Here is a 27,519-nt window from a genome sequence, read left to right on the forward strand (position 1 = left end):
ACTAATAATATAAGAAAACAACAACTTTGAATATCCTGTTAGGAGAAATTTTAACACTTTTATAAAGCTGAGTCATAAACACAAGACATTTGGTGTATAAATGGTCTTTAGAAAAAGGAAGCCTGTTATTAAATATATTTCTGCATTGAAATGATTTTCTTTTGAATAGCTACAGAATTTGCATGCAGGCTAGAATTTCACATGAGACCACAAAACAAGAAATCCCACTTATAGCTAAATAACAGGTGGGCTGTGTTTCCATCTGTCCAGTAAGTATTCTGAGAAGTATATTATATATAAAAATATTGACATTTATGTAAGAGTCTTAACTTCTGTAAACATTGGTGACTGTCTCTGCCTTATTCAGCTACCTTTAACAGATAAAAATAATATGTTAAACTGATGAAAATACCGTGTTCAAGTACTTACATACTTGATTAAATATCAACATTTAATTACAAATAGTGGCCTAATTTTTGTTTTTCCCTTCAGTGTGCACACATGCCAATTGATATTTTATAAGCCTTTAACTGATATTCTAATAATGTCTGCACTGTGAACAGGACTTGAGGTCTCAAAGAAGAAAAAAGGCTTTAGAGATATCTCATCAGTGGTATCAGTACAAAAGACAGGCTGATGACCTAATGACATGGCTGGATGACATTGAGAAAAAGTTAGCCAGTCTACCAGACCACAAAGATGAGCAGAAGCTAAAGGTAATGTTGTTTTGAGATGACAATGGTAGATCTCTTTGAGTGATAATTTATTAATTTAAAAGATGGAAATAAAACAAATATTCCAATAGACGTAGAGAACTACCAGTTTAGTAGTTTATTTCTGATTTAAAGCAAACAATAGCAATTTGTATTCAAATTAACATTTCTTTGTTGTGCTAATATCTTGTATTTTTTTGCTGTATGGATTGTTATATAAATTATTTGAAACAGTAAATAATTTTTTGTTAATATGGAGTGTGCAATGTATTAAGAAGCATCAAATGTTTTTTAGTAAAAATTGTAATTGATTTTATGTATCTTTGTTCCAGATGAACAAATGACTTACCGATATATGGATGACCTCTATCTCATGTTAGCACATTCATTTTCATCAGAACATATTCACATATCACTGTCAAACTCTATAGATTTATTTACATGCTGTCAAAGGTTTTCCTAGTTTATTTTGCATCGTCTTTCTTTGCTTCATTCTCTGTTGAGTTTCCCACAGAGTAAAATAGGAGTTAAGTAATATGTTAAGGATTCAAATAACATATGTGTAAACTGTCCGAACGATGTTTGTCCTAAATATGCTGAGCCTTACTGATAAATATAAAATGAAAAACAAATAATAATAATAATAATAAATTTCTCCAATTGCCCATCACAATGTAGCAAGAATCAGGAAGTGGAAACTGTTGGCCTTTGCTAACTAGTTTTCAGTGTGTACTAGTTGTTAGTTTATCTACAGCCCATCTCCAAGGGGGTTCCTCAATCTCAGTTATTTTTGCTTTGTTTAACTGTAAGATAACAAATAGCTGTACATTTTAATTGCAACAATAAAATTGAAGTGGAATTTCTGACAGATTTTTTTTTGCTAATTTTAAGTTGATTGATCTAGTTAGCTAACTGTCCTGGGCCCTGTATTGGTTTTGCTCACTAGGAGATTGATGGAGAATTGGAGAAGAAGAAGGAAGATCTGAATGCGGTGCACAGGCAGGCTGAACGCTTGTCTAAGGATGGGGCTGCAAAAGCAGTGGAGCCAACCCTGATACAGCTCAGCAAGCGCTGGCGAGATTTTGAGAGCAAATTTGCTCAGTTTCGAAGACTCAACTATGCAGAAATTGTGAGTTGTTACTGGCAAACCCATATGTTTGCAACTGCTACTACTAACAGAATCCTACTAACATTGAGAGCTTCAGGGTCAGTGTCAACTCTTCAGATACTAATAAGAAAAACACTATTCTTTGCAACTGGGGGAATTTTTATATGCTAATACAATAGTTCTCTTTTTTTGGTCTTAAATTGCCCTTAAGTTAAATTAGCCAGTTACAGAAAACTCAGCAATGAAAAGCTCATGTTTATTTCTGTTGCCTCATTATTTTTCCATAACATTTTCCAGTTTAAAAAAGTCAGTTTGCCATGCATGTATTTTGTTCAGTAAATGTGTAAATCAGAAATAACGTTATTTTCAAACTACCCATCCCATGCCAATTTTGTTTTTTTAATTTACCCATAATACATATTATACCTAGAGATATAGAAGAGGTTAGAACATTTCTTCTTGCACTATGCATACATGGCCTCTTCTTCAAACGCTTGAAAATGAAAAGGAGTGTTTTGCAAGAAGCTTTTAAATAGTTTTAGATTGAACAGAATGAAAACGTCATTTTCTGAACCAATTTAATGTCTTCTGATTTTCAAGGGTTTAATTAAATATAAAATACAATTATTCTTACTAGTTCATTTATGCTGCTGTAACTGGATAAATAAAATGGAAATAAGCTATTACCATTCCAGGGTTATGATCAAAATAGATACTGGGCAAATTATCCATTTGGAATGTTGCAAAAGATTGGTTTTGCACTCATATGGCAGGTTTTGCTTGCCATTCCTACTACTGTGCATATAGTCGTTTGATCTTTTGATTTTATAGGACTTAACAGAAGTTTGATAACTCTTTGATATCAAGTAAGTTGTTGCATTATGCGCTCTTCTGTGGTCTTAAAAAAGCTAGTGGAAAATAAGTGTTTTAACAAAATATAATTTTATTTATTCTTAAATAAATAAAATTTATCTCTCGTTGACTGCAGAGAGTCCATACTAAGAGGGCAATGAATATCTAAAACCAAAAAGAGTTATTTCGATTTTATGTGTGGTTAGCCATGTTTTAAAAAAGAAAAAGACTTCCAAAAATCAGCAATAATGTATACACCCGTTTTGTCAATACAGCCCTCTGATGTACTGAGTCTATTAACCCGTATTTATTTTGAACTTTTCAACTATTAAGTTATGTAATTTATATATAAAAACAATAATTGGGATAGCTATGCAGTTAATGGAAACAATCGGAGAAACGTTAACTTTGGTTTGTATGTTATTAAATCTTGTTCCATCTGATTACTCTTTTCAGTTTACTATGGTTTATATTAAAGTTGATGGATTTAATCAGTTGCAAATCATTTTATTGGCGTGGAGCTAGAGCAGGCTTCACTTCATTTTGTAAATATATATATATATATTTTAATAATGAATATATTTGGGTTTTTGATAGGAAAGAAATAAGAATGTACAGTTTATACAAAACGTGTTTTTATATCACCTAACACCTACCATGACAGTGAGCAAGTATATCCATTATAAAATTTTACCAGCAAACCAATAAATGTAAATATTAGCATATTTTTTTCAAAATATGTAAAGTGGATATATCAGCACCTGTACTTTTCAATTGGTCAATGGAATACATTCATTGACACTTTAGTCATGTAAACATTACATGTATTTTTATTGTTAAAATATATTATTTATATAATGCATTTATATCTCATAATCATTAAATGTTTAAGTATTCTTAAATATTTCATGCAGGAAGGCTACTTGTTAATATTTATCTGTGGAATGAGGACATTATTCAAAGAAATTTACATGTGTACAGGTGTACAGTAATATAATTACTGTATACTTTTCATTTCTTATGAAAAATACCCATCTCTATTGACCATGTTGGTATTCATATGACATATGAATTTGTTGGATGTTTCACAGAAGCTACTGAAACTGGTGAGAGGCATTTTATTTTCATGGCTCAAGTCACAATGATAGAAGACTTGTTACAGTTTTAATGTTGGCTTTGCTGAATCATTGAAACAAAGTGAATTTCTTGACCTTTTTTTTTCTTTATTTTTTCAAAGAAAGTACCTACCTCACAGGGATGTTGTGAGGATTAGTTAACTGTTTGTTCAAGATTTGAAAATACAAAAGAAAAACAAAAACTCAAACTGTTCACTTGAACACGTGCATATGCCAGCAAAAATAACTTTCACTGAGATTTTATTTTTAATCACCAATTGTATAAAAACATATAATAAAAACATAGAAATGAATTTATTTTTAAAGAGAAAAAAAATAAAATTTCTGCATTTTTCATTTGTAATTAATGTATACAATAATACTTATCTAATAATTGAAAGTTGTTGTTATAAAGCAATGAGGATTTAGCTGTACTGTATATCTTTCAATTCATTGTGATTCATTGAATAAACTTAGCAAGATTCTGCCTTTAAATATGTGGCTTGATGACAGAATTGCTCATTTCTTATGTTTGTTGGAGCTAATATAACTCTGATATCAAAGTGTGAAATCAGAATAATTGTGTTCCCCCTGACTTTACTTTTCACCCATTTTTGTTGGGAAGTTCTGTCAAAAGGATACATAACGATATAAGAATTGATTCTCGCTATCATGGTAAATTCTCATAAAATTTTGATTCTTTCACAGATATGTAGTAGTCAATATCCAGCAACAATTTGACAAATATACACGTGTATATATACATGTATATATATATATATATAATATGTAATATATAGGTATATATATATAGGTATATAAATATGTAAAAAGAAATGTTCTGTGACCAATTTTTTTAATAAGGTATAATGTATTTGAGAACAAAGTTAAAAGATAAAGCAAAACTACATTCCACTACACAAAAAGCTTAACTTTTTTTTTTTTTTTTTTTTTTTTTTTTTTTTTACCTCAAACACCACATGTACTTTTTAATGCCAATTTGAGAAATAATTTAATTGGGTATAAGTTAATTTGGTCACATGAAAATTTTCAGTGTAGTATGTAATTCTTTAGTTAAAAGAAGGATTTATTCCCGTAACAGATTAAACTTGATAAATAAGCAAAGCTGCTCCAAATTACATTGAATGGGAAAAAGTTACTGAAGTTCATGTTGTTTTAAGAGCTTTTTCACCCACACAGTGTTTTTATATGTACAAGGAAAAATAAACTGTGGATAGAAAATTCAGTTTTTAGTGTGGCAAATTTCAGATTCCTCTGTTAAGAAAAGCTTAGTGTTCTACTTCATCTCTGCTAAAAATTAAAATGATAATTAAACCATCAAATCCCAGTGAAATTCATGGAAGCTGAAGATGCTTCTCAAAAACCAAGCCATTAATGTTTAATGCTAGAACAGTATGCACTTTTGAATAATAAAATTGCATGTCTGTTTTACAAAAATGAAATTAATAACATTGGGGAAGTCCAGGGACATTTATTTCTAGATTATCTTTGCTGAATCTAAAATCATTAAGATTTGGCAGTCACAGTCTTTTAGAAAAGATACCAGTCCCCTTTGAGGCAGTCTAAACCTAAATCTTCCAAGAACTATTAATTAATTAATTAATTTTTACAATACTTTGTCATTATTCCAGGGTGAGAAAAATGATATCTTTTCAGAGAAAAAGCAAGATTCAAATTTAATTTAAATCTGGATCAGTTATCGATATATGAATTATGCATAAGTATTTACATTTGTTTTAGTTAATGCCTGCGTTATAGATTTATTCTTTTTTTGTGTGCTTTCATTTCAGCAGTCTATGAGCATGCTTATGTGATCAATCAGTTTAGATTTGTTTTTATTGCAATGACTGAGATAACAATGCATGAATACTGAAGGCCTTTATCTTTAAAAAATAAATATTTTGTGAGATGAACACAGATGCAGAACCTACAATATAAATTCTTATTTTATTACCATTCTATTCTATTCTATTCTATTCTATTCTATTCTATTCTATATTCTTTTACCATATTTTATCAAGTTATCCAAAATTCTTTCTGCTTTCACGTACTTTTTTCTGTCTTGGGTGAACTATGTATGCTGTTAGTAGTAAGGCAGAGGAATAGTATTAAGACAGGAGGACTATTATTCTTGCAACCTAGTAACAACTGTCAAATTTACATACATATTTGTGTATATGGCAGTGAAAAAAATAGGCTTACCTATGTCATTTCAGTAATTTCACTGGTGACAAAAAAAAAATAAAATCATCGGAATTTATGTTCATTTTACTTCTGAAACATTTGGGCCTGGATTTTGACCACCCTGGGAAAAATAATAAAGTTGATCTAAAGATAAACATCAAGAGAGAGTCTTTTTCATACCAATTAGACTATGTGGTCCACAAGAATGTGAATAAAGAAAATAACTATACAAAATATTTATTCATGTCTATAAGGTAAGTGGTTTAGACTGAACAGTTAAATGCAATTACCTGCTACATGAACAAAATACCAGTATTGTTAGTACTTACTATGAAACTAATATCGTAAATTTCATTTTCCAAATGAAATACATTTTTTCTGTTAAATATTCTATAAAGCATTCAGAAATTCAAACTACTTGTCTCCTAACTGGGTGATCATTTCAAGTGTGAGAGTATGTAATCAATTTCTGGAACCAGGTTAAGGGCTGATCAAGTTTACATCTGAAATTCAAGAGTTTGAATTAAATTGAAGAGTTTCTCTTAAGGGCATCTTCCAATTTAATTAGTGGACCTCCATTTTCTCCACTTAATGAAATCCAAGTTTTTCTTACTGTTAACATATGTTTACCTATACAAATATTTTCTAAAATATAAATCCAACATTAACTGAAATAAATCTGTCACAGTTAGATAAACACAAAACTTGGTGTCCTAATCATGTGTCTTCATCCCTCATGTGCTATTATCATTTTAGGTCATTCAGCTGTCACAACCAGCAGCATTGCAATGAAATGGGTATTTTCTCTTATCATTACTTAAGTATTTCTTTCACTATATGAAGTTGTAAGGGCTGCCAAAAAGATGAGACAATCTAATTTGTCTTTACCGGCATGAGGAGTTGGGGAGCAGATGAAATGAAGAGTATTAGAAAACCAAAACAGGAAAATACCTACCAGAAAAAAAAAAAAAAAAAAAAAAAAAAAGAGAGAGAGAGAATCACAGCTGTTTACATGAGTTTTCTAGCATCCATCAACATAGAAATTTGATTTGTAAACATTACTATTACAAAATTCATTTAAAATAATTTAATTCTATTTCAAATACTTCTAGTTTTGTGTCTAATTTAGGATTCGGGCAAGAAAGCTAGAGGAAGGACACTGAATATAGGTATTGGATGTAGCTGAAGATGAGCTAGTTTTAAAGGTTCATTTTAAAATGCACTTTGCCTTCTCTGTGTCAAAGATGAATGTTTACAGTGTCATAGTAATGTAAGTGAAGATCACCTATAGCCTTCTTCTGTAAGAAGTGGAACAATCTGCTACAGCATTTTGAGTTTTCTCCTAAAGTGATTTTTTCTTCTATTTGTATATTAATGCTGTATAATATTCACTATCTTCACTGCAAATCTACAATATTTTAATAGAGTGAAGTTAAAAAAAAAGTCACTTTCTTGTTGATGACAGAACTTTACAGAAAAGTTTTTTCTCTGTTTTCATTATCTATTATAATCTTTAATGAAATGATCTGAATTACATTCCATAATTTGAAAGAGAAACTCGACATCTTTAACTTGTCACATGGCAAAAGTCTTCCCACAACTTGTCTAAGGTTGCCTTAGAATCCTAAATTTAAATTATATGAAGTGGATATTAGAATATAGTTTTAACCATGTCACAGTCTTTTCTTATTGTTCTCTGTATTGTAGAGATGGAAACAAGACTAGCAGCCTTTGGTTATGGAATCATGTGCCAACGTAGTTGTCTCTCCTTTCATTTTTCTTTGGCCAAAATAGCATTATCCCTGTATAATATTTCCTTCCTTATAATTACCTAGCTATTGGTAAAAAAACAACCCAGCAAATTGCCATCTTATTTTTACTGCTATATCATAATTTATTAGCATAATAAATTACATGGTGAGGAATTTGCTGTCAAAATTACTTTGTTGTACTATTCAATTAAATAAGGGGAAAGACCTGCTGCAGAGTGATCTGGCCCTAAGTGACAGTATATTTTTAAGAGATGAGGTTCATATCCTGTCAACAATTAAGGATGTCAATGCCACTTACTCTTTTTTTTTTTTTTCTTTCTTTTTTAATGGATGTATCAGTATATTCATAAGGGTGCATGTCAAAGTAAATTTCTATATGTGCAGTATGATTGTTGAATATCTATGTAGGTATATTTAATTAGTGCTGGATTGACAGCAATTTCATGCATGTTATTTTAAAAAATCAGTCTAACTGAAAAACTTATTATTCTGCATGATCTCAACTCTACAAATTTAGATTACCTTTTCAGCAAATAAATAAATAAGGAAAATAATTACATAATACTTTTTAACATATCTGGAAGGTGGCACTGTTTAAGGCTTAGGATCTCACTTTTTGAAGCTGTTAGCACCATAGCTGTTACACAGTAGTGGTACTTTAATGGTATTTTTAGATTATTTTCTAAATTATCTCAACAAACAACTGACAAGTAGTTATCATAAATATCTTCAAAATTAGTATCACAAAGCAACAGTGAATTTAAAAATGGATTCCTCAATTTATACATCAAATGAGCTGCATTCTAACATATCTGTGCATTATTTAATATATATTTTTCCACAGTGGTTAGTCCTCAGAGTTACAGATAAAATTCAGAACAGCCCTAAAGTTTCATGCTGTGTTGTGACCATGGCACCTCTGCAGTTTTAATAAGTCAGACACTAAGTTAATGTTGACCAAAATTTTATCCTAGGAAGGCTGCCCACCAGCATAACTAGTAGAAACTTTTTCTGTCACAATCTATGCTGTTTCTTCTCTATAGCTTACCACTGTCCTAGAAACGCAGTTTTAAAATTCTGTTTTGATGAAAAATATTTTGAAATTCCTTCCATTCTTAAGGTTAGTTCCTGCTAACAATTTGAGTGTATATTGCTGGTTTAACAACCCATAGACACTGTCACAATTGCATATCATGTTTACAAGGATATAGGACTGTGTAGAAGAACTCAATTTTCTAAAGTGTCAATTAAATACTTCCTTAAGTATTCCTTAAAAAGTATGACATTTCCTTGATAATGTATATATTTTTGCAACTGTGAAAAATATTACAATTTGAATGGCAGAAATGGCTAACAGCTCTATGGATTTATTTATTCTATAGTTGGAGTATAAAAACTTTTAAATACATTTTGTCTGCTGAAGGTTTACATATATAAATCTCTTCCAAACATCTTTTCCAGGTAAAACTACACAAGATTCTAAATACATATTTTTAATATTTTTAAAGCCAGTCTAGGATGTAGATTTTGCAGTGCCCTGATTTATTATTATTATTATTATTATTTTCATTCCAAGATGTAACATGAGTACCTAAGCATTTACTTATTTGCTGATTTCTATTATTAAGATATTAAGATACTGATTTCTTCTGTGGACAGAGGTATGCATGAAAAGGGGTAAGAATTATAAAATGATTCCACCATGCTAGTAATCTCCATATTAATGCATTACTATACAACACAAGAATTAAATTAAATGGTTCCAACATGCAGCTTCTTTTAGATAAACATATGGGTGCAAAATCAGCTGAGTTATATCTAAAATGGATCTTGTGTTACTGTTGAAATGTGCTTTTATTATATACTGTAATATGTTGAGGTTCCTTAAATTCAATATATGGGAACCAGTTATTTGTGAAGTCTGAACAGACGATGGCTCTGTCTTTTGACTCACAGATAGGGACTGTACATGGCCAGAGCACTGTTGTTTTAATTGTTATGAATTACAGTCTTTATTTTATTTATTTTTTAATACCTTTTTATTTTAAGGTACAAATAGCTTTTTTTAAGTCACATTAAACTGACATACAGACTTTCAGTTTTTAACTACTGCAATTAATGGATTGTGATAATCCAGTTTTTATCAGAAGTAATTAACATATATGCATAGTTTATTTCCAACAAGACATTTTCTAAATCCCAGTATTTCAAATCAATCAATAAGGCCATAATACTATTAGATTTTGTCTTTCTTCATGAATGGTAGCATTGCAGATATGGCATAAGATACACATTATGTATCTTATGTATGTATCACACACATACTCCACTTTATTTTATTTTCTGAAAGACCTGGTTTATGTCACAGAGAATAATAAAGTATATGAGTCTTATGTCCCAGTCCCATCACATTTGAAATTAATTTCTCTTTGCTTAACAAATGGATAATGATATAAGTTGTCAGGGTTAAAAATCAATAGCAGAACTGCACTTAGAATATGACGAAATTTCCAGTTTGTGCTAGCTGCATTACCCTCTCCTTTGTGTGAGTGCTAGGAAGCCTTTAGTAAGGAGAAATGAGTAAGTTTTCAGATAAGCTGCAGCTGAGTTCAATGTGCAATAGTACCTCAGCCTGAGGTGAGGTACTGATTATGTCCAGATATGGACACAGTTATCTAAACCAGAATAAAATAAAATTACTGTTAAGCAGCTGGAAAAGGAAAGGGGATTACCAAAGCTGTTCATTTTACCTCTCTATACAGGTTGTTTTACATCTTCTAGGCTCTAAAGGCCTTAGGGTTTGCAGAATACAGAGGATTCGCTACAGCACCAAAATACTTTGTCATAGATTTTTAGTTATATATGTATGTCCTTGAGGGGAAAAAAAGAAAAAAATGAAGTTAACAAAGTTAAAACTGTGAATACCACCAATGTAATAGCTAATTACTTTGTGTTAAATGTTGAAAATTAGTCATTATAACTTTTGTCTCTATCTCTTTCATCTCAATGTAAAAATAATGCATTCAAAGGGTACAAAAAGAAATGAGGGTGGAATAAAAATTCTTCCAAGTCTTTGAGCTAAATAACCATAGGGATCTATCCAGTCCACCATACAGAGCTCATCAGAGTGTAGCATAACTATCAGACTTTTGGTGAGAAATCCCACAACTTAAGCCTTGAAGAACAGGGAACAGACCTTTTCCTTATGGAGAAAACCTTAACATTTCATTAAAACTCTGAAGGTCAAAAGTAGAACAGTTAAAGTAAATTCACTCTGGTCTATATATGTTGATTATAGTTTTCAAAATCAAATCCTGCAATTTTCTATTCCTATTTTTAGCATGTAAAATTTTCTGAAATGTTTTCAAATTAGTGTTGTTATGAAGAACAGTTTTATTTTAACTGGTTTTATTTCTTTTCATCTATAGCTCATAAAATAAAAAAGCATTAATGCAGCATTTCTCATACAGTAAAGTATGCCTGATTGGTGAAGTCTTGTTAAGATCTAAATCACTCTCTGTCCAGATCTCTGAGCTGACTGAAGTGAGGAGTGGGCAAAATGATTCCTGTTTACTGTATCTGTATATTTCTGATATCAGTCAGGTTGGGTTTCAGGTTTTTGACTTTTCTTTGTTTTGAATTGTGTACTATACAGAAAGAAAACTCCAAGAGAAAAAAAAAAAAAAAAAAAAAAAAAGTTTAAACGCAGTATTTTTCCAAAACTAAATTCTGTCACATTTCAGTGTTGGACTGTCAATAAAAAGTTGATTTGCTGTTCTGTTGAAATCCCTCGACCTGAGATTAATTCACTAAGGAATGTCATTCTAAGGAAATGTTTCATAAGCAAACGTTTTTTTGTTTGCACTCCTGAATATAGTATAAATCAAAATACATATCCCATAATCTTAAATCCTGGAAACACTGGAATTTAATTTACTTAAAAAAAAAAAAGAAAAACAACAAAAAAAAAACTTTTAGTACTTGGGTATTAGCATAGATTTCACTGTTAGTTTGGGGCTACTGTGCTGAATATAATCATATGTATTTTTAAAGTTTCATTTTTTATGCAAGTCACTGATGAAGTTGGATACAGTCATTAAAGTCCATGTTTTAAGTGTTGTAATGTGCAGGCCTTCATGGATTACAATCATGCACAAGTAGAAAAATCACATGAGAAAATAGTAGTTAGGCTCTTACTTGAAAATGTAAGAATTTAAAAATTTATTATGTTTAATATATTTTGATGCTACCAAATGCATTTTAGGGCCTTGACTTTATGAAATTACATAAACATTCTATACATTGTAAATCCTGTAGTGAGGATGAAAAATTTTCTGTACTTGAGAGAGATGCTTCTTTTTTGTCCTGATGGATAACTTGTTTGTGATTGACTAAGGCCATCCAGTCTTACAATAATAATTCCATATTCTCTGTATCATTCTGATCTGCCTTTTAAATATATACACACAGGTAAGATGGGCTAGCAGTAATGAAGATACAGAATTTATCTTTCTGAGCATCAGCTGACATCATCTCTCACAGTTGGCAAAGAAATGAGAGTATAAAAGCTTCTTTACATATAAGTATGTATTTGAAAGTGATTTTATTGGTCTCTGACATCATTTGATCACTCTTTTGCATTTTTAATTCTTTATCTGATAGATTCATGCTAACTGTGGGCTAGTGAATCTCATTTACTTTACAGTTTGATCTAGAAAGCAATAAACTGTTGAGAAGTTTATTGGACTCTTGGAAGCATGTCTGCCTTCCTCCAGCAGGTGTCTGCTACTTGCTTCATTTTTTTTTTTTTTTTTTTTTTTTTCAGATTAGCATATCTACCTTTATTCCTTAGAGATAATGACTTTTTACACTCTCATGCAGCTTACAGTCACTAGTAAAGAATGCTTAAGTATTAGTTCACTTCAGGAGGAAACACATGCTTCTTTGTCTTTTCCCAAACTTCTCATCAGGATGCTCCTAGGGGTACCATAATGGTACAGTAGTTTACTACTTCACACTCCTCTTGCATATTCTGTTTGTGTGAAATTATTAACTTAAAACCACAGTGCATTCAGGTTGCTATTAATTTGTATGCCTATACTGAGAAGACACCAAAAATAAAGCACTTGTCAAGGTCAATGTAGAACTGTTGGAGGCTTTGGGGCTATAAACTGTTGCAATAGTAGAAGTGATATTAGGAATTGTTCCATTTGCAGAAACAGGGAACAAAATGTGTATGCTGAGAAGGGTGAAATTGAAAGAGTTAGACAGACAGATAGATGTATACGTACATAGACACATACACACATGATTTTCCAGTATTAACAGAAAATAAACTAGCTCCATGGCTAGTTGAATGTGACAGTACAAGATAATCCTATCATAGAGGCAAGGAACCATAATTACAGATAATTCTTTTGTGGGGATATTGATTTGCTGGCAAAAATGTCATTATTCCTGTTTTTTTTTTTTTTGTTTGTTTGTTTGTTTGGTTTGGTTTGGTTTGGTTTGGTTTTTGTTTTTTCTTTGTTTCATTTTGTTTTGTATATTGGTCTTGTATATTGGCTCTGGTACACTGTTGATGAAGGCAAGACAGAAGGAAAGGAATTCCTGCGATGTCTTGAAACATCCACTTCTTCAGCTTTATCACATTTTGAAGTCTTTTATTTAAATAGCATTCAGAAATTATTAATTTGGATTGTTACACTTCTTTAGAATAAAGTATGAAATAATATTGCCAAACATGAGAGTAGGTTCTAGTAGACTTCTTTCATGTAGCGATCCATCTATTTATTCATCTGGTTGTAGTAATTTACAGTTTAACTAGTAATATAAACATCAATGACTCAATTGAATTAGGAATCTCCTGAGTCATGTTTGCTGTAGAACTACACCAGTAATTGTCCAGCTGTCAGAAATAACAATGTTGAGTTTTCTGTAAAAGGAAGTATGAAAGTTTGGCTGCATACAGATCATTAGTATTTGAGGAGTTAAATATAACACATATTTTGAGTGTTGAGTAGACCATATAGGTCATACAAAGTCCATCCCTGTCTTCAGATTTTAACTAATTTTGCCTGGAACAGTGCTTTTCTATCACTTGTTTGTAGCAGTGATGGAAAGAAACCCAGTTTTGGTGCTACTATAACTAATCAGACATGATATTCTGTGAAGTGCTCACACATCAAATTTCTGCTTGATTTCTGTCTGATTTCAATAATTATTTAGAGCAAGAAGGCACAGATTTTACTTCATGTAAACAGTTATTATATGTATACAAGATGTATACAGTTATTAGGCTAAATTCAGGTTAAAAAGGGATTAAGCAAACACAATTGTAGAATTTAATTATTTTTATTGTTATTTTTTACACTTTACATATTTATGCAACCTTAGTGACTAACCTTGCACCCTTACCATGCTTTTAATAACTGTGAATATAAATATTCTGTCTTCTCAGTCAAAAATGGAAAACAAAATTGTAGTTAAACTGTTCATTGTGTGGATCTAAAGTTCTTTACTACATGTAGAATTGTCCCAGCACAGTCTTGAGGAATGAAAATTTATCACTCTATGCCTCAGTGGCCCGCTGAGAATCTCACATTGTCTAATCAATTAGAACATTTTTTTTTTTTTTTCCTTTGGGTTAACTGGGGTAAACAGTTATTTTTGCTGAGCGTTATTGATGAAACATGAGTGGGGGACATTTTTTTTTTTTTTTAGCAATTTATTTTAAATAATAAAAATGATAGTAGTGATATAATGCTAATTAGAGAGTTTTCAGTGTTAGCAGATGTCCTGAGACAGTCATTTAGTTAAAAGAATGTAAGCAGAGCAATTAAATTTGCACAGAAAATGCAGCAGAATAACACAAGTCTAGAGATATGGACTTGATTTGTGATATGCATACATCATCTTAAGTGTGTGAGTGCATATATTAAGACTCTTTAAAGAAAATTGAAGAACAAAGTGACTAAGACTGGTAACTGAGAGGAGAATCCATGAAAGGATGGACAGGGCTGTTCTCTGAAGGGCCATGGACCACTGTGTTTCACACACAGTACTCCAAAATCCATTATCATCTCTATTGGAACTTGAACATCTAAGTAATATGATTTTTAAGATAATGCTTATAAATGATTGCTTGTAAAAAATATTTGTGGTCCTCAAGGGGACCTTTGAGAAGGCAGGCATCAATCCCAATGAATCTTGGTCCCACATTAGAAATCCTATATGCTATGATAAAACAATTAAACAATAACCTATGCTTATCAAAAGCTGAGTTTATATTTTTAATTTTTACCTTTTCTAATGGAGATGAAGGTGATTGTCTATTTGGAGCTTTTTTAAATGAAGATCCAAGCACATTTTTTGGTATTATTATATGTATGGTCCACAAATACATCAAATCATAAATATAGAGCATTCACTGTTACTGTTTTGTCACCTTATTTGTCAATATTTTTCCAAACATTATAGACCAATTCTCTGTTTTATCAGAACCAAAATATTATGGGCTCTCTTTAAATTTGGTGTATGCATGTGGTTCAGAATAGGGTGTCTAGTTCATAGTTGTCCAGATTACAGAAAATAATAATAATAATAATAATAATAATTTCCTGAGGAGGTGGAACTTCCTTTCTTTTGGAATTTGATTCATTTAAGATAACTCAAATAATGAAATTCCATATTATACTTTCTTGTTTGAAGAGAGAGGTATAGTACTGTAAGTGCTTAGTTGATCTAGTTGTTTTGTGTTGGATGTGATTTAAGAACTCATGTCTATTATACGAGTCATTATTTTATTTGACACCTTGAAATGACTTAGTACTTTACATGCATGGAATTTCTATAATGAAGGACAGATTCTTAAAGAGGTGTGAAAATTTAAGATGAAAGAGTTAGCACTACATCTTAGTAATACCATAATCTCAGAGTAGTGAGTTTTCGAAAACTGTGTTTTCGATCTTCATTTCCTTGGAAAGAGAGCAAGAGAAGAAAAGATTGCATACTTTTTCATGGTTTAATTTAGTACCTGCTATTTCAAACAAACTAGTGAAATGTTAGTGATCTATGTAAAAAACCTCAAATAATAAATTATTTTAATTGGTTCTAAATTGTGAACTGGAAATTGCATGAAATTATAAATTTGTGTAGTGTTGAGAAACTAAAGGAAGCATTTTGTTGTGTATCTATACTAGCAAACAGTTCATGAAGATACAACTTTTGTGATGACTGAAAGTATGACTGTGGAAACCACTTATGTGCCTTCTACATACCTGGCAGAGATCCTTCAGCTTCTGCAAGCCTTGTCTGAAGTAGAAGAACGCCTTAATTCTCCTGTTCTGCAGGTTAAGGATTATGAGGATCTCTTGAGACAAGAAGAGTGTCTCAAGGTAAGACAGTTTTCTTTACAGTGGTATGTAGCTGTGATGTGGGGGCTTCTGTATATTGGTAGCCTGTGCTCACTCTCATATATATCCTTTTATTAGTACTCAGCCCCTCTGTGATATGTGCATATACGGATGTTTATAAATGAAGACACATTGGCATGAACTGTAAGGACACTGGTGGATTCATTTATTTTTATCTATTTCATTTGTAAGAAAAGCAGTAGCATTAAGGTATCTTCAAAGCATGGCCCTGAGTGGAACAAAGGACAGAGAGAAGCAGTTATATATTTAAAATTGCAAATTTGTAGTTCAAGTGTTTATTTTTTTTATTATTATTATTTTTTTTTGTGTGTGTGTGTGTTTAATTTAAAGTAATTAGTAAGTGCTTGAAACCTGTCCACACCCTATCTTAGACAGCTTTATATTTTTATTTGAAAAAGAAGCAAAACCAAGTAAAATCCAGCTGTTTCATTGCATGTTAGAGTACAAAAGCTTGCAGCCTAACTGGGGATATATTCTGTACAATTGTTAAGAGTTTAATTAACCAGACAGAAAATACTGGCCAGTATATAGTTATTGTAGTTAACAAAAGCTAATTCAGTATTGTTAATATAATTTTAAATATTACTGTCTAGTTTCTTCATTACTTGTAAAAGTGAAACCCCTTGAAATTGGTGGAATTTTTTCAACACAGAATGGTTTGAGAAGAGAACAAGGTTAAAGCTGTAAGCCTAAGTAGGTGAATGAGTTATCTGCTTAAGCAGAATAATGCTTGTGAATAAAGCCTTATAAAAAAATCATGCTCAACTTCTGTATATATTTACAGAAATTTCAAAATGTCATCCAGCATGAAGAGACCACATTTCCATTTTTTATGTGATAATTTTGGGGAAGGGAAGTTTTTAACAAAAGGAAACTTTAGCCTAGAGAGGCTAGAATTTTTCCACTGTCGTGTCTGAAAGAAGCTTTTAGGAAGAATTGGAATAGGGGCTCTGGTAAGGACATTTGAAGTACCCATTTATAGTTTTGGTATGGATATCTCTATTAATCCTATACATTTTACATATCTGTGTGTGTATACATGCACACAGATATAGTTATGCTTATTAGCTCTAAAAAATTAAGGTATTTTCAGTTCCCTAGCCAAGACAGTATAGCTCATCCAGTGAAGCATAGCAGTGAAATATTCGAGCAAGGGAAAAAATATAACTGATAATAGGACTGTGTGAAGTAACAGCAAACTATTCCTTTTACATCTTCTGATCTAGTACCAGTATATTAAAGAGGTTATGAGTATTGACTATCCCAAGTTAATTTCTAGAGCATACAATGTGCCAATGTTATTTCGTTTTTCATTTAAAATAATTACTCTCAATAGACTGACTCATGCACCAAACAAAACAACAACAACAACAAAAGTCATAGAACATGTAAATCATACCTAATGAGCTACCGCTTGGTCCTTGTCTATAAACTTGTTATGTTCATTACTAGATGAGCTGGAAATACAGTAGCCTACATCAAGCAATTTACTGGCATTTGTCTTCTGATTAGTGCTTTTTAATGCTTTGCATTTGGGTCACCTTTATCTGATTTACATCCATAAGTACTCTGTTGTTTACCCAGAAAGATTAGGTATTATTAGAGTTGACACCAACTTTAATAATATTGATTACTGAGGTTAGAAGGTCATAGGTTTAATTTAACTGAACTATTAAATTGTTACGAGAAACATTTGTGAGAACATTTCCATCTTTCTCCTAAATAAATCTCTTAGAAAAGGCAAATGGTTCTTACACATTTGTGGGCTTTTGGAAGGGTGTAGTTTTGATCTGAGCCTGCTTAATGAATATTTATTTCTAAGTAAAAGCATTTATCATTGTCATTATCTTGCAGTAAAAATAGAAAAGTAGTGCATAAATTGTTCAGCAGTTGGTTGGAAAAGGTTTGAAATTAAATTGTAGTTGATTTTTATCCCTGACAGATTTGCATGAATCAAATTACAAAGCTGTCACAAATAGCTCTGTGTTTTAAAACTGTTGGTGATTTTTTTTAACGCCCATTCAGAAATGATCCATTTTAATTAATCCTTAAAAGGAAAAATAAGTTTATTTACAAGAACCTTTCAGTGTTAACTGAACACTTTTCTGCAAAGTAAATATGTATAGTAAATCTGATTGCTTGAAATCAGTCAAGTTAAACCTGAAATCTAATAGGACAAATATCAAATAGAAATTTAAAAATGCTTTTATTATTTGTTGAAGATAATTCTAATACTGACTTTTTATGTCAAAGAGATGTAAAATAGAAAAATACAATTATTTGTAGCCAAAATCTTGTAACTGCTAACATTTAGTAAATTGTAATGATTTTATGGTCACATTTAGTAAATCTGCTGAAACCAGCTTCTAGGAATGTTTTTTTCATTCCAAGTTTTAGTGAGTGGAGGAAATAGATAAACCAGGTCTTGTCTCTTTATCTCATAAAGTCAGCAATTGCAATGTTTCTATTATCCTATTAAAAGCTCTGTTACGTATATCCTAATACATACATACCTAACACATACTTGTTCATTACTGTATTTATTATTTAAGAAACAATTTAAATATTACAGTTCTGTCAGAGATGAAACTCCACTTGATCAAATGGGAAATCACAGTTCATAGATCGAAAGATCAATATATTGGACTTAATGAGATGCTCCTAAAATAAGACAAGTTTTGCTACAGGCACAAACATTATAGTACTTTTGTCTCCTATCAATGGTGATGTTTCATTTCAATTTGGAGGCAATTTTTTTTTTTTTTTTTTTTTTAACAATATAACTCCCTGGAATTTCATGTTAGTACTATGTTCATAATCTCTGATTTCCCTATATAGCATTGATTGTAATTACAATAGATTTCAAGACATGATCAAGTGCAAGGATAAAATATCTTCATAGAGAAGACAGCTCCAAGAGTTTAGCTAATTATCCATACAGGTACCGGATGTTCCAAATGCTCCCTGAAAGTTAAATGAAAATACAAATTGGCATTTATTCAAGTTAATCTGGTTCTAGAAAATGAGTTACGTTACTTTTACTACTTTTACTACACTAGAGGTTTCCTGTGTGATGATGAGCCCGTGTAATCTTGTACAAATTCCAGATTATTTAGTGTGATATGTGTACACTGAAATAAAGAAATTTATTAACTTGAGAATTAAATCTCAAATCTACTTCTGTTTATTAACGCATAGCAAAAATGAATGCACTAACATGAAACAGTCTATCTGGAATTTAGGAAATCTAATTTGCATTTATAGCCATATGTGAAAAACTGTTTAGTAGAATTTCATATTAAGAATTGCTGTTATAGTCACAGCTTAGTCATGCCTATTCATTACTTAACTATGTGAACTGTGAATTCAAAATGCTTATTTTCTAAGGCTACTTACTCAACATAGTTAACATTGCAAATCTACAGTAAGGCCTATACTTACCAAGCTGTTGGGTTTTCTTAATCTTAATTTTGGCAGGAACATTGTATTGTAAAAAATGATTCTACATTTAGCTACAATATTTTACAATTATGTAATAGTTTTAATATGGAAAGCCATCTGGTTCTTTGAGAAAGAGGTTTCTTATGTATGTAGCTCCTTGCATAATCATTGTAATAGTTCTTGTTCTAGTTCATTCTCGTGTATTTTGAGTCAACTCTTTATTTAGTTAGTTAAAAATTGGGTTGTTTGTTGCTGTTGTTTCTTAAATATAGGTATTTTCATGCTCTGATATATTTATTTTTTTCTCTTCTTTTTGCCTTTGTGTGGTAATTATAACCCTTCATCTACTGACAGAGCTCTTTTTTGAACAGATTCCTACTGTGGTTTATTTCAGGATAGAGAGATTTAATGTAAACATTATGCATCTGTGATTCTGACAGCCAGAATACCTACATAATCCCCTTTTCAATATAGTTTATTAAAGAAACCATACCCATATCTGATTTTAATATTATAAGTAATTTGTGGAAATTTCCAGTCATTCATGATTACTGTCAACTGTGCTATTGCTGTTTTTGGAATTAGTAGAAAAACTACCACATATCAAAAAATCTGCTACTTGTGTAATTGTAAAGCATTGTTCTGTTTATGTTCGGATTGCCAAAAGTGAATTTTAATTTTTGCATATTGGAATCCGTATTTGGTGTGTCTGAGGTGACTCTTATCAAGAAACACTTACTAACATGATATTCATGCATTTGCAGTTTTCTGCTGCAACTCAATAAAACTCAATTAACTGTATCTTAGAACTGTGTGTAATCAAATGCACTATCTAACTATATGTCAGTAAAACAATGCTGGTGGCTGCTTTGTGCACGAACTACCAAGGAGCTGGATTTTTACAGAAAGTTGTCTTTACCTATCAGATAAAGGCAAATTTCAGGTAGTCAAAAAGAACTGGAGTTGAGTCCCTAGCACTCAGATTTCTGTTTTCAAGAGCAATGAGATGGATCATTCCCCAAAGGCTACTATCACTTCAGCTGCTAATGATTTTCTATATATATATATATTTTTTTTTTCTTAAAAATTAAAGCTTTGTGCACTTCTCTTAACCATGTTATAAAGTCTCCCAAGGCATTTTTGATAACTAACTGCTTGGAGCTATTCTCCCAAACATGAATGATAGATACATGGGGTATGTGTGTGAGATACGTCGGTTTGTGCAGACACATAAATGCATGATCTCTCTCTCTCTCTTTTTTTTTTTTTTTTTTTTTTTTTTTTTCTTGGACAACCTTATGCCATTCAGTTGTGGATTTCTCTTACAGAAGGTCAGCTATATTATCTTTATTTGTCTATAGCAGCTCTGCTTTAAACAAAAGCACAAGTCTGACATATAAATCAGAAATTATATGCCTCTCCATAGGCTACTAATTCTGAACATTAAGGAATATATCATTTATCAATTCTAAAGTGGATAAATGCATTTACTCTATTTTTAATTGTTAGAAATTTTTGACCTACTTGGTTAATATATATATATATATATATATACAATTTCAATATATATAGGCACATTACTTTTCATTTATTTACTTTAACATGTCAAACACAGTAAGTGCTTCTTGGGCTGATGAGATTAGCTGATATTCAGACTTGCTGAGAAGAAGGCTAGTTAATTTCACTGCCTAAGTGCAGCCTGGCAGATGTTAACATTTAATTACATTTTTCCCTGCTCATTAAAATTTTAGTTGTGGATGTGTTTTTGTGATGATGATGCCTTCATCATATTCAAGGGATATAATTTGGGAAGATTTGGAGATATTTGATATTTTTATCCCCTGATATATCTTATACTCAGTTTAATAATATTGAATACCTTAATTATCCATGGCCTGAGAATATAAAACCAAGATTTAAGTAGAGTAAGGAACACTGAGTGCAAGATCTTATGCTGGGAAAGTCAAATGATGTTTGTTGAGTAATGCCACAGGTCCAGCCACCTGTTGCTCTTGGTGATAGATTGCTGCCAGGGGAGGAAACATTTTCCTTAGTGTGAATCATCCCAGTGACAAGGCTTCTGCCGTTCTTATTTTGGTTTAAGTATTTCCTCTAGTTTGTTAAATGTAAGTCACATTTCTCAGGACATATGAATTCAAGTTACTGTAACCTTATGGAACATTCCTTTTCCTTTTTTGGCAGAGTAATATGTTTTAGTATTTACAGCCACAGAGCTTTAGGAACCTAGGGTATTTTTGTTTGCTTGTTTGTATGCAATTATTTCAGAGCATTGATGTCAGATTTTCATAAGGATTTTGATTTCTGTGATTTACAAAATAGTAAGTACAGCCTAATTGCTTTAATTGGTTATAAAATGACAACCATGACAACCACATTTTGTCACTTACAGAGACATTCATATTTTGTCCTAAATTTAATTATTTATTTCTTTTTGTATTTTTTTATGGATTTTGTTGGATAAAATGATTAAAAAAAAAAATCCAGTATTTCCCTATCACTTAATAGTAGTATTACTACTAATATACCAGTACACTCTGTTATGTCCATGGTTCAAATATACTGAATTTGAGTCAATTTGAATCCCATCTCTGGAAGTGTTCTAGGCCAGGCTGAATGGGGCAATGGGGCTTTGAGCAACCTGATCTAGTAGGAGGTAGAATTAGGTGATCTTTAAGGTCATCGGAATTAGATGATCTTTAAGGTCTTGCTTCCAACCCAAACCATTCTATGATTCTATGAAATTCATTATTAGAGATTTCCAAAACATATTAACTAGACGTAAGATGGTTTAAGTCTTTTACATGTTTAACTGGTTTTGTTCCTGTAAAAGAAAAAAAAAAAAAAAAAAAAAAAAAAAGTGCAAAAATCCTCCATTAGTAGAATCAGAAGAATTCATAAATGCTGAATAAAAAGGAATCAGTAGGTATAGTATCTTTGTTAAGAAAAATGAGGAACCACAGAGTTAGAAGTTAAGTTAATGAGCATATAAAATGTACAGGCTGGGAAGAGCTTCAGTTCAGCTCAGACTGTCCATGAAGACTGTTCAATTTACAATAGCTTTTGCAGTCTAAATGCTTCTGCCTAGTCTTCTGCCTAGTAGCTCCATGCTTCTGTGCTCCATGCTTCTGTGCTGCAACTTCATTGCATGTGAAATTTCTGCATAGATGACAGTTTCTACTAGGATAACGCTCAAAACCTTCATTAAAACTACCATTATTTGATGCAGTTATTAAATCTTGGGAAAGGAAAGAGTGTGCAGTAAATTGGGAACAAAAAATGAACACAACAATTTAGTTTGGCTAAAAACTAAAAGGAATTAAATTTCTAAAAAATGCAGTTAAGCAATGGTGCAGAGCAATGACAGGAAAAATGGTGATATGTAATATTGGCAAACTGAATTATAGGTTTGGAATATTTTCTCAGTGTTTAATTGTCCATAAGGCAACTTGTATTCTGTAATAAGAGTTAGAATATGGTATTCAGAATGGATCAGTTTCTCAATAAGTAGTACAGCTTTGCTGTGTATATTGTGTTTAATTTTAAAACTATATTAAATAGTTTGAAAGTATATAAAACAACAAGTAAAGATTCTGAAAAGTTAAAAATAAAGGTCAGAGCCATGTAAACAAGACATACGTGAGAAGAAACTAAATTGATAGGATGTGTATAGAGGCAATAACTGGTGACAAGGAGCATAGTGGAAGAAAAGTGGTAGATCATTCTTTAAACTTTTTTTTTTTTTTTTTTTTTTTTTATAATAGTGACATAACTGGGTATTTGTTTATACTATGAGTAATATATTGTTTGTGAAAGGAAATAGATTTTGAATTACTTGAAACCAGTTTTTTTTATACTGCATTGTTACAGAAGTTGTGTGATATTCCCTGCATAATACACAAAGATTTGAAATTATGGTATATTTCAACCAACAGGGCTGCAATTTCCTTTGCTGAATGTTTCTCTTGCATTTCTGCTGTTTCATTTCTATAGATCTCAAGAAACATATTTATTACATTCTGGGAAACATGAGCAGTGAGGAAAAACAAAACCAAAACCAACCAAACAAAAAAAATAACACAACATTGCTTTTCAAATTTAACCAAAAACCTTCACTAGGTATAGTGTTTTTAACTGTCATTTCCCAGGAATGTGAAATTTGACACATTGTAATTTTTGTGCCATGTTAGGCTTTTTACCATCACAATGAAATTAATGTGCAATTTATTATCACCTCCACGGAATCATTATTTTTATAATCTCTCTTAAAGATCAGCACCTTGCAGTTTAGTAAGCTCCCACAGCTCCCACAGCTCCCAGCAATAATTTAATTACATGTGCACAATAAAGGCACAGAACCTCAGCATGCTCCATCTGGGTTTATGGGACTCAGGCTTTTTTTCCTGGTGTTTGCTTCAGGGTATGGTTTCTGAGTAGGGGAGTAAATGGAAGTGAAAGGTCAAGACATGTAAATACTGACATTCCAAACTTAAGAGCTTTTGACTTCTCTGCATTAGGAATATGTGGAATCCTAAGCTTTTATTTTTTAACTATATATTTATATATATATATATTTTTTTTTTGGTCAGCTGATATAAACATAGCTTTATAAACATAGCTTTCTTGGTCCATTACTTAAATTCCTATGCCAGAAAAATAACATTTCTAGACACTTAATAGTAAATCATAAATGTCTTACTGTCTGAATATCATGTTATAAGAGTCAGAGAGAAAACACATGAAAGAAGACAACGTATCCAAACAGAAAGAACATAATTCAAATTCTATAGAATTTCATTGCTTTGGGAATAACAGTAGTGTGAAAAAATCTGCTGTAACTGTAAACCTTTAACTTTTTATTTTTAAATCAGTTTAAACTGACATTTTGTAGCCTTTCTGAACATTATCATAATTTTCAGGTTTTGAACACCTTTTCCGTATATACTTAATTTTGTGTTTTTTTTTTTTTTTTTTTTTTACTGAAAAATATTAGATGAGTTCAATTACTGTTCTTTACTGTTTGCTACTGATTCTTTTACTATCAACTTTGTGCAAAAAGCATGCAACTTAACATGTTTAGAGCTGGTAAGTTTTCCCAAAGATCACATGTTGGAGGAATGACTAGAAATAGTAGATAGCAGGTTCCTCACACGTGTCTATTTACTCTTTAATTTATTTTGTGCATCTAACTTAATTCGTATTTGATTTCACTGTAGTTTAAGCATAACACTGTTCATTTCATGATTGACTTCATTCAGGAATTTTAGAATATTTAAAATTAAAATAATATATATCAATAAAAGTGTGTAAAATATTTAAAATATGAATTCCATTAAAATGGAGAAAAGCAAAAAGAAAATGTTTTAACATACAAAACATGGATGTGGTCTTTAATTTTGTATTAAGCGAGCATTATATCCAGGATCTAAAGTTCAAGTGTCATTATTTCTGAAACAGAAGTATTAAAACCACAAACACAGAAAAGGATACACCCCCAGAGTTTCTATTTGATAATACTAGAAAACCTTAAAGATAAAGTAAAACCTTGGTGTCAGGTTTTCATAATTAAAAATAACCTATAAACTAAATTTAAATTGTTAATAATTTGTGATTGATATACTCTTTATCATAGAAGATAAAAGAACCTTTTTTAAAATGTATTAATTGGAAGTTTGTAGCCTTTAGTATACTAAATATTTGTATATATAGTTTGTAGCCTTTAGTATATTATAACCAGAGACATATTGAGACTATTACAAAACTGAGTGCTTTTTTTCTAGCTGTAAAAGGTGCTGTTAGAAGAATGTGCTCTGGACTTCAGCTTGCATAGTTCAGCAAGATTTTGCAGGATCAGACCTCTATTGCATTCTTTTTTGTATGATGTTGATTTATAAATGGGGTACTTGTCCTTCAGAATAGGTGAAAAGAAAAGAAGGAGACCGAAGAAGCGGTTATATTTTGTTTTGTTTTGTTTTGTGTTTTTTTTTTTTTTAGTTGTACTTAAAACAGATGAAAAACCCTGTTCAAACTATACTATAGTATAGTTTTTCAAAAGTGATATTTGTAGCTGTGGTTCTTTCTCTGGGAGAAAATAAGGAAAGACAATTCTGTTCTTCATTTGTATCACCAAACCCAAGCTATATGCCCGAGACATAACTTTGATAACTTTGAGTGGAAATACAGGGAAGGCATAACAACGTGATGTGCTTGTAAATGCTTAGTACAGCTTGTATTTTCTTTTTGATAACTCCACTGGATGGTGTGTGCTTACACTGAATATCTGTTGTACCTCAATAACTACAGCATTCTTATCCTTTACAGCCCATGGAGATAAAACAACAATAACAAAACAAAACAAACAAACAAAAAAATGAGTGCAGACTTTCCATATCTGTCAGAAACTTTCTGAGAAAATGGCTGAGGAACTCTTTACATAGATTCATTTGCAATAACCAGAATGGCAATGGTTTAAGGAAGATCCCATTCATACTAATGGTCTTTTTTCCTTCTATTTATTTTACATTATAACCTACAAAATCTCTCCCATACTACTTCAAATCTGATGCCTGTTCTTCATTAACATGGGAAATCCAAGTCTGATATTTTTCTGCATGGTGAAATAGAGCTATCAGATTCCATCTACGGGATTGCACCAGACTAACAGATTGTTAAACAGTGTTTATAATTTTCCCTCTTTTTTTTTTTTTTTTTTTTTTTTTTTTTTTTTTTTTTTTTTTTTTTTCTCCTTACTGTGAAATAACATCTGTTGATCCCTGCCTCCTTTTGAAAGTGCTGGTAGTGTGAAAGAGCTCACACACAGACTGGTAATTTGTACCTCTCATAACTCTGTCAAATCAGCATTCTGCCTTATCTATGGGCCAAAGTTGCTGCAGAGCTGTGAGCAGCAACTGAAGAATATTTCTGTGTTAAGCAAGACTTAAGAATAATTGGTCAGTTGGTCTGATAAGTTCCTAGCTATAAGTTCTCAATATACAATGTGAGGCATATTTTGGAAGAAATGAGACACCAAAGAAGAGTTAGAGATAATAACATTAGAAATCTAGGGAGCTAGAAGAAATGGTTGGAGAAGAGTTGAATATGGCTGTAGATTTTTATGCAGATAGTATAACTTTCTTTGTGGAGCAATTGCAGCAAGACATGCATGCCTGTATTAAGAATTCATTAAAAAGCAGGAAAGGTAAGAAACAGCTAGATACTATACCAATGCAATAAGAAGACATTAATTTTTGCACTGCTATTTGTGTATACCTATCACAAGAATCATCTGAGGCTTTTAGTGTCTCACTGGTGTATCAGATGATTTGTCTGCTTTTGTCCAGATTTTTGTGAGCTTTGTTTGCACCATTCAAATTATTGTTTCAAATGCTTAAAGTGTCGTAGCTGTTAGCCTTTCATTATGAAGAAGTCTTAACTTTACAAACTTCAGAAAAAGGAAGTCTAAATCAGACTAGAGACAGATTGATGCAGTCACCAATCCAAAGCATCTATTTAAATTATTTCATGCCTTGCTTCATTTTATTCATGCAGCAAGATGTATAATGGGAAGTTCAGCTTTGTAAGGAACAATGCCCAGAGCTTTTCAAAAGAATGGGCATTTTAGTGAGGAAATGTTTTTGATTTGCTGAAGGAAATTACCAGATTTGACATGTTCTTTCTTTACATGGATATCTTGACTAATCTGGAAGAAAGAGCATTTTACTTCCAAACAGAAATACCATTGAAAGAAAAATAAAATCCCTAAAACAAGTATCACATACCTTGTAGCACTGAGGCCAGAGGAGGACACCTGAAAGAAACAGAAATGAAAAGTTTTAAAACTGAATGATTAACGTGCATTTC

The 27,519-nt window shown here is 31.3% G+C and overlaps 1 protein-coding gene across 10 annotated transcripts in view; it reads left to right on the forward strand.

Annotated features, from left to right (window-relative positions):
- The window catches only part of DMD (dystrophin), a 1,227,136-nt gene that overhangs the window by 582,590 nt on the left and 617,027 nt on the right, over positions 1-27,519 (forward strand). For all 10 annotated transcript variants that reach the window (XM_035333326.1, XM_035333348.1, XM_035333385.1 and 7 more), the window contains 3 exons: positions 564-716; positions 1,660-1,842; positions 15,967-16,161. In XM_035333326.1, coding sequence (XP_035189217.1) covers positions 564-716; positions 1,660-1,842; positions 15,967-16,161 — 531 coding nt within the window. The remainder of the gene's footprint in view (positions 1-563; positions 717-1,659; positions 1,843-15,966; positions 16,162-27,519) is intronic.

Source organism: Oxyura jamaicensis, chromosome 1, assembly GCF_011077185.1.
Source record: "Oxyura jamaicensis isolate SHBP4307 breed ruddy duck chromosome 1, BPBGC_Ojam_1.0, whole genome shotgun sequence".
Lineage (NCBI taxonomy): Eukaryota > Metazoa > Chordata > Aves > Anseriformes > Anatidae > Oxyura > Oxyura jamaicensis.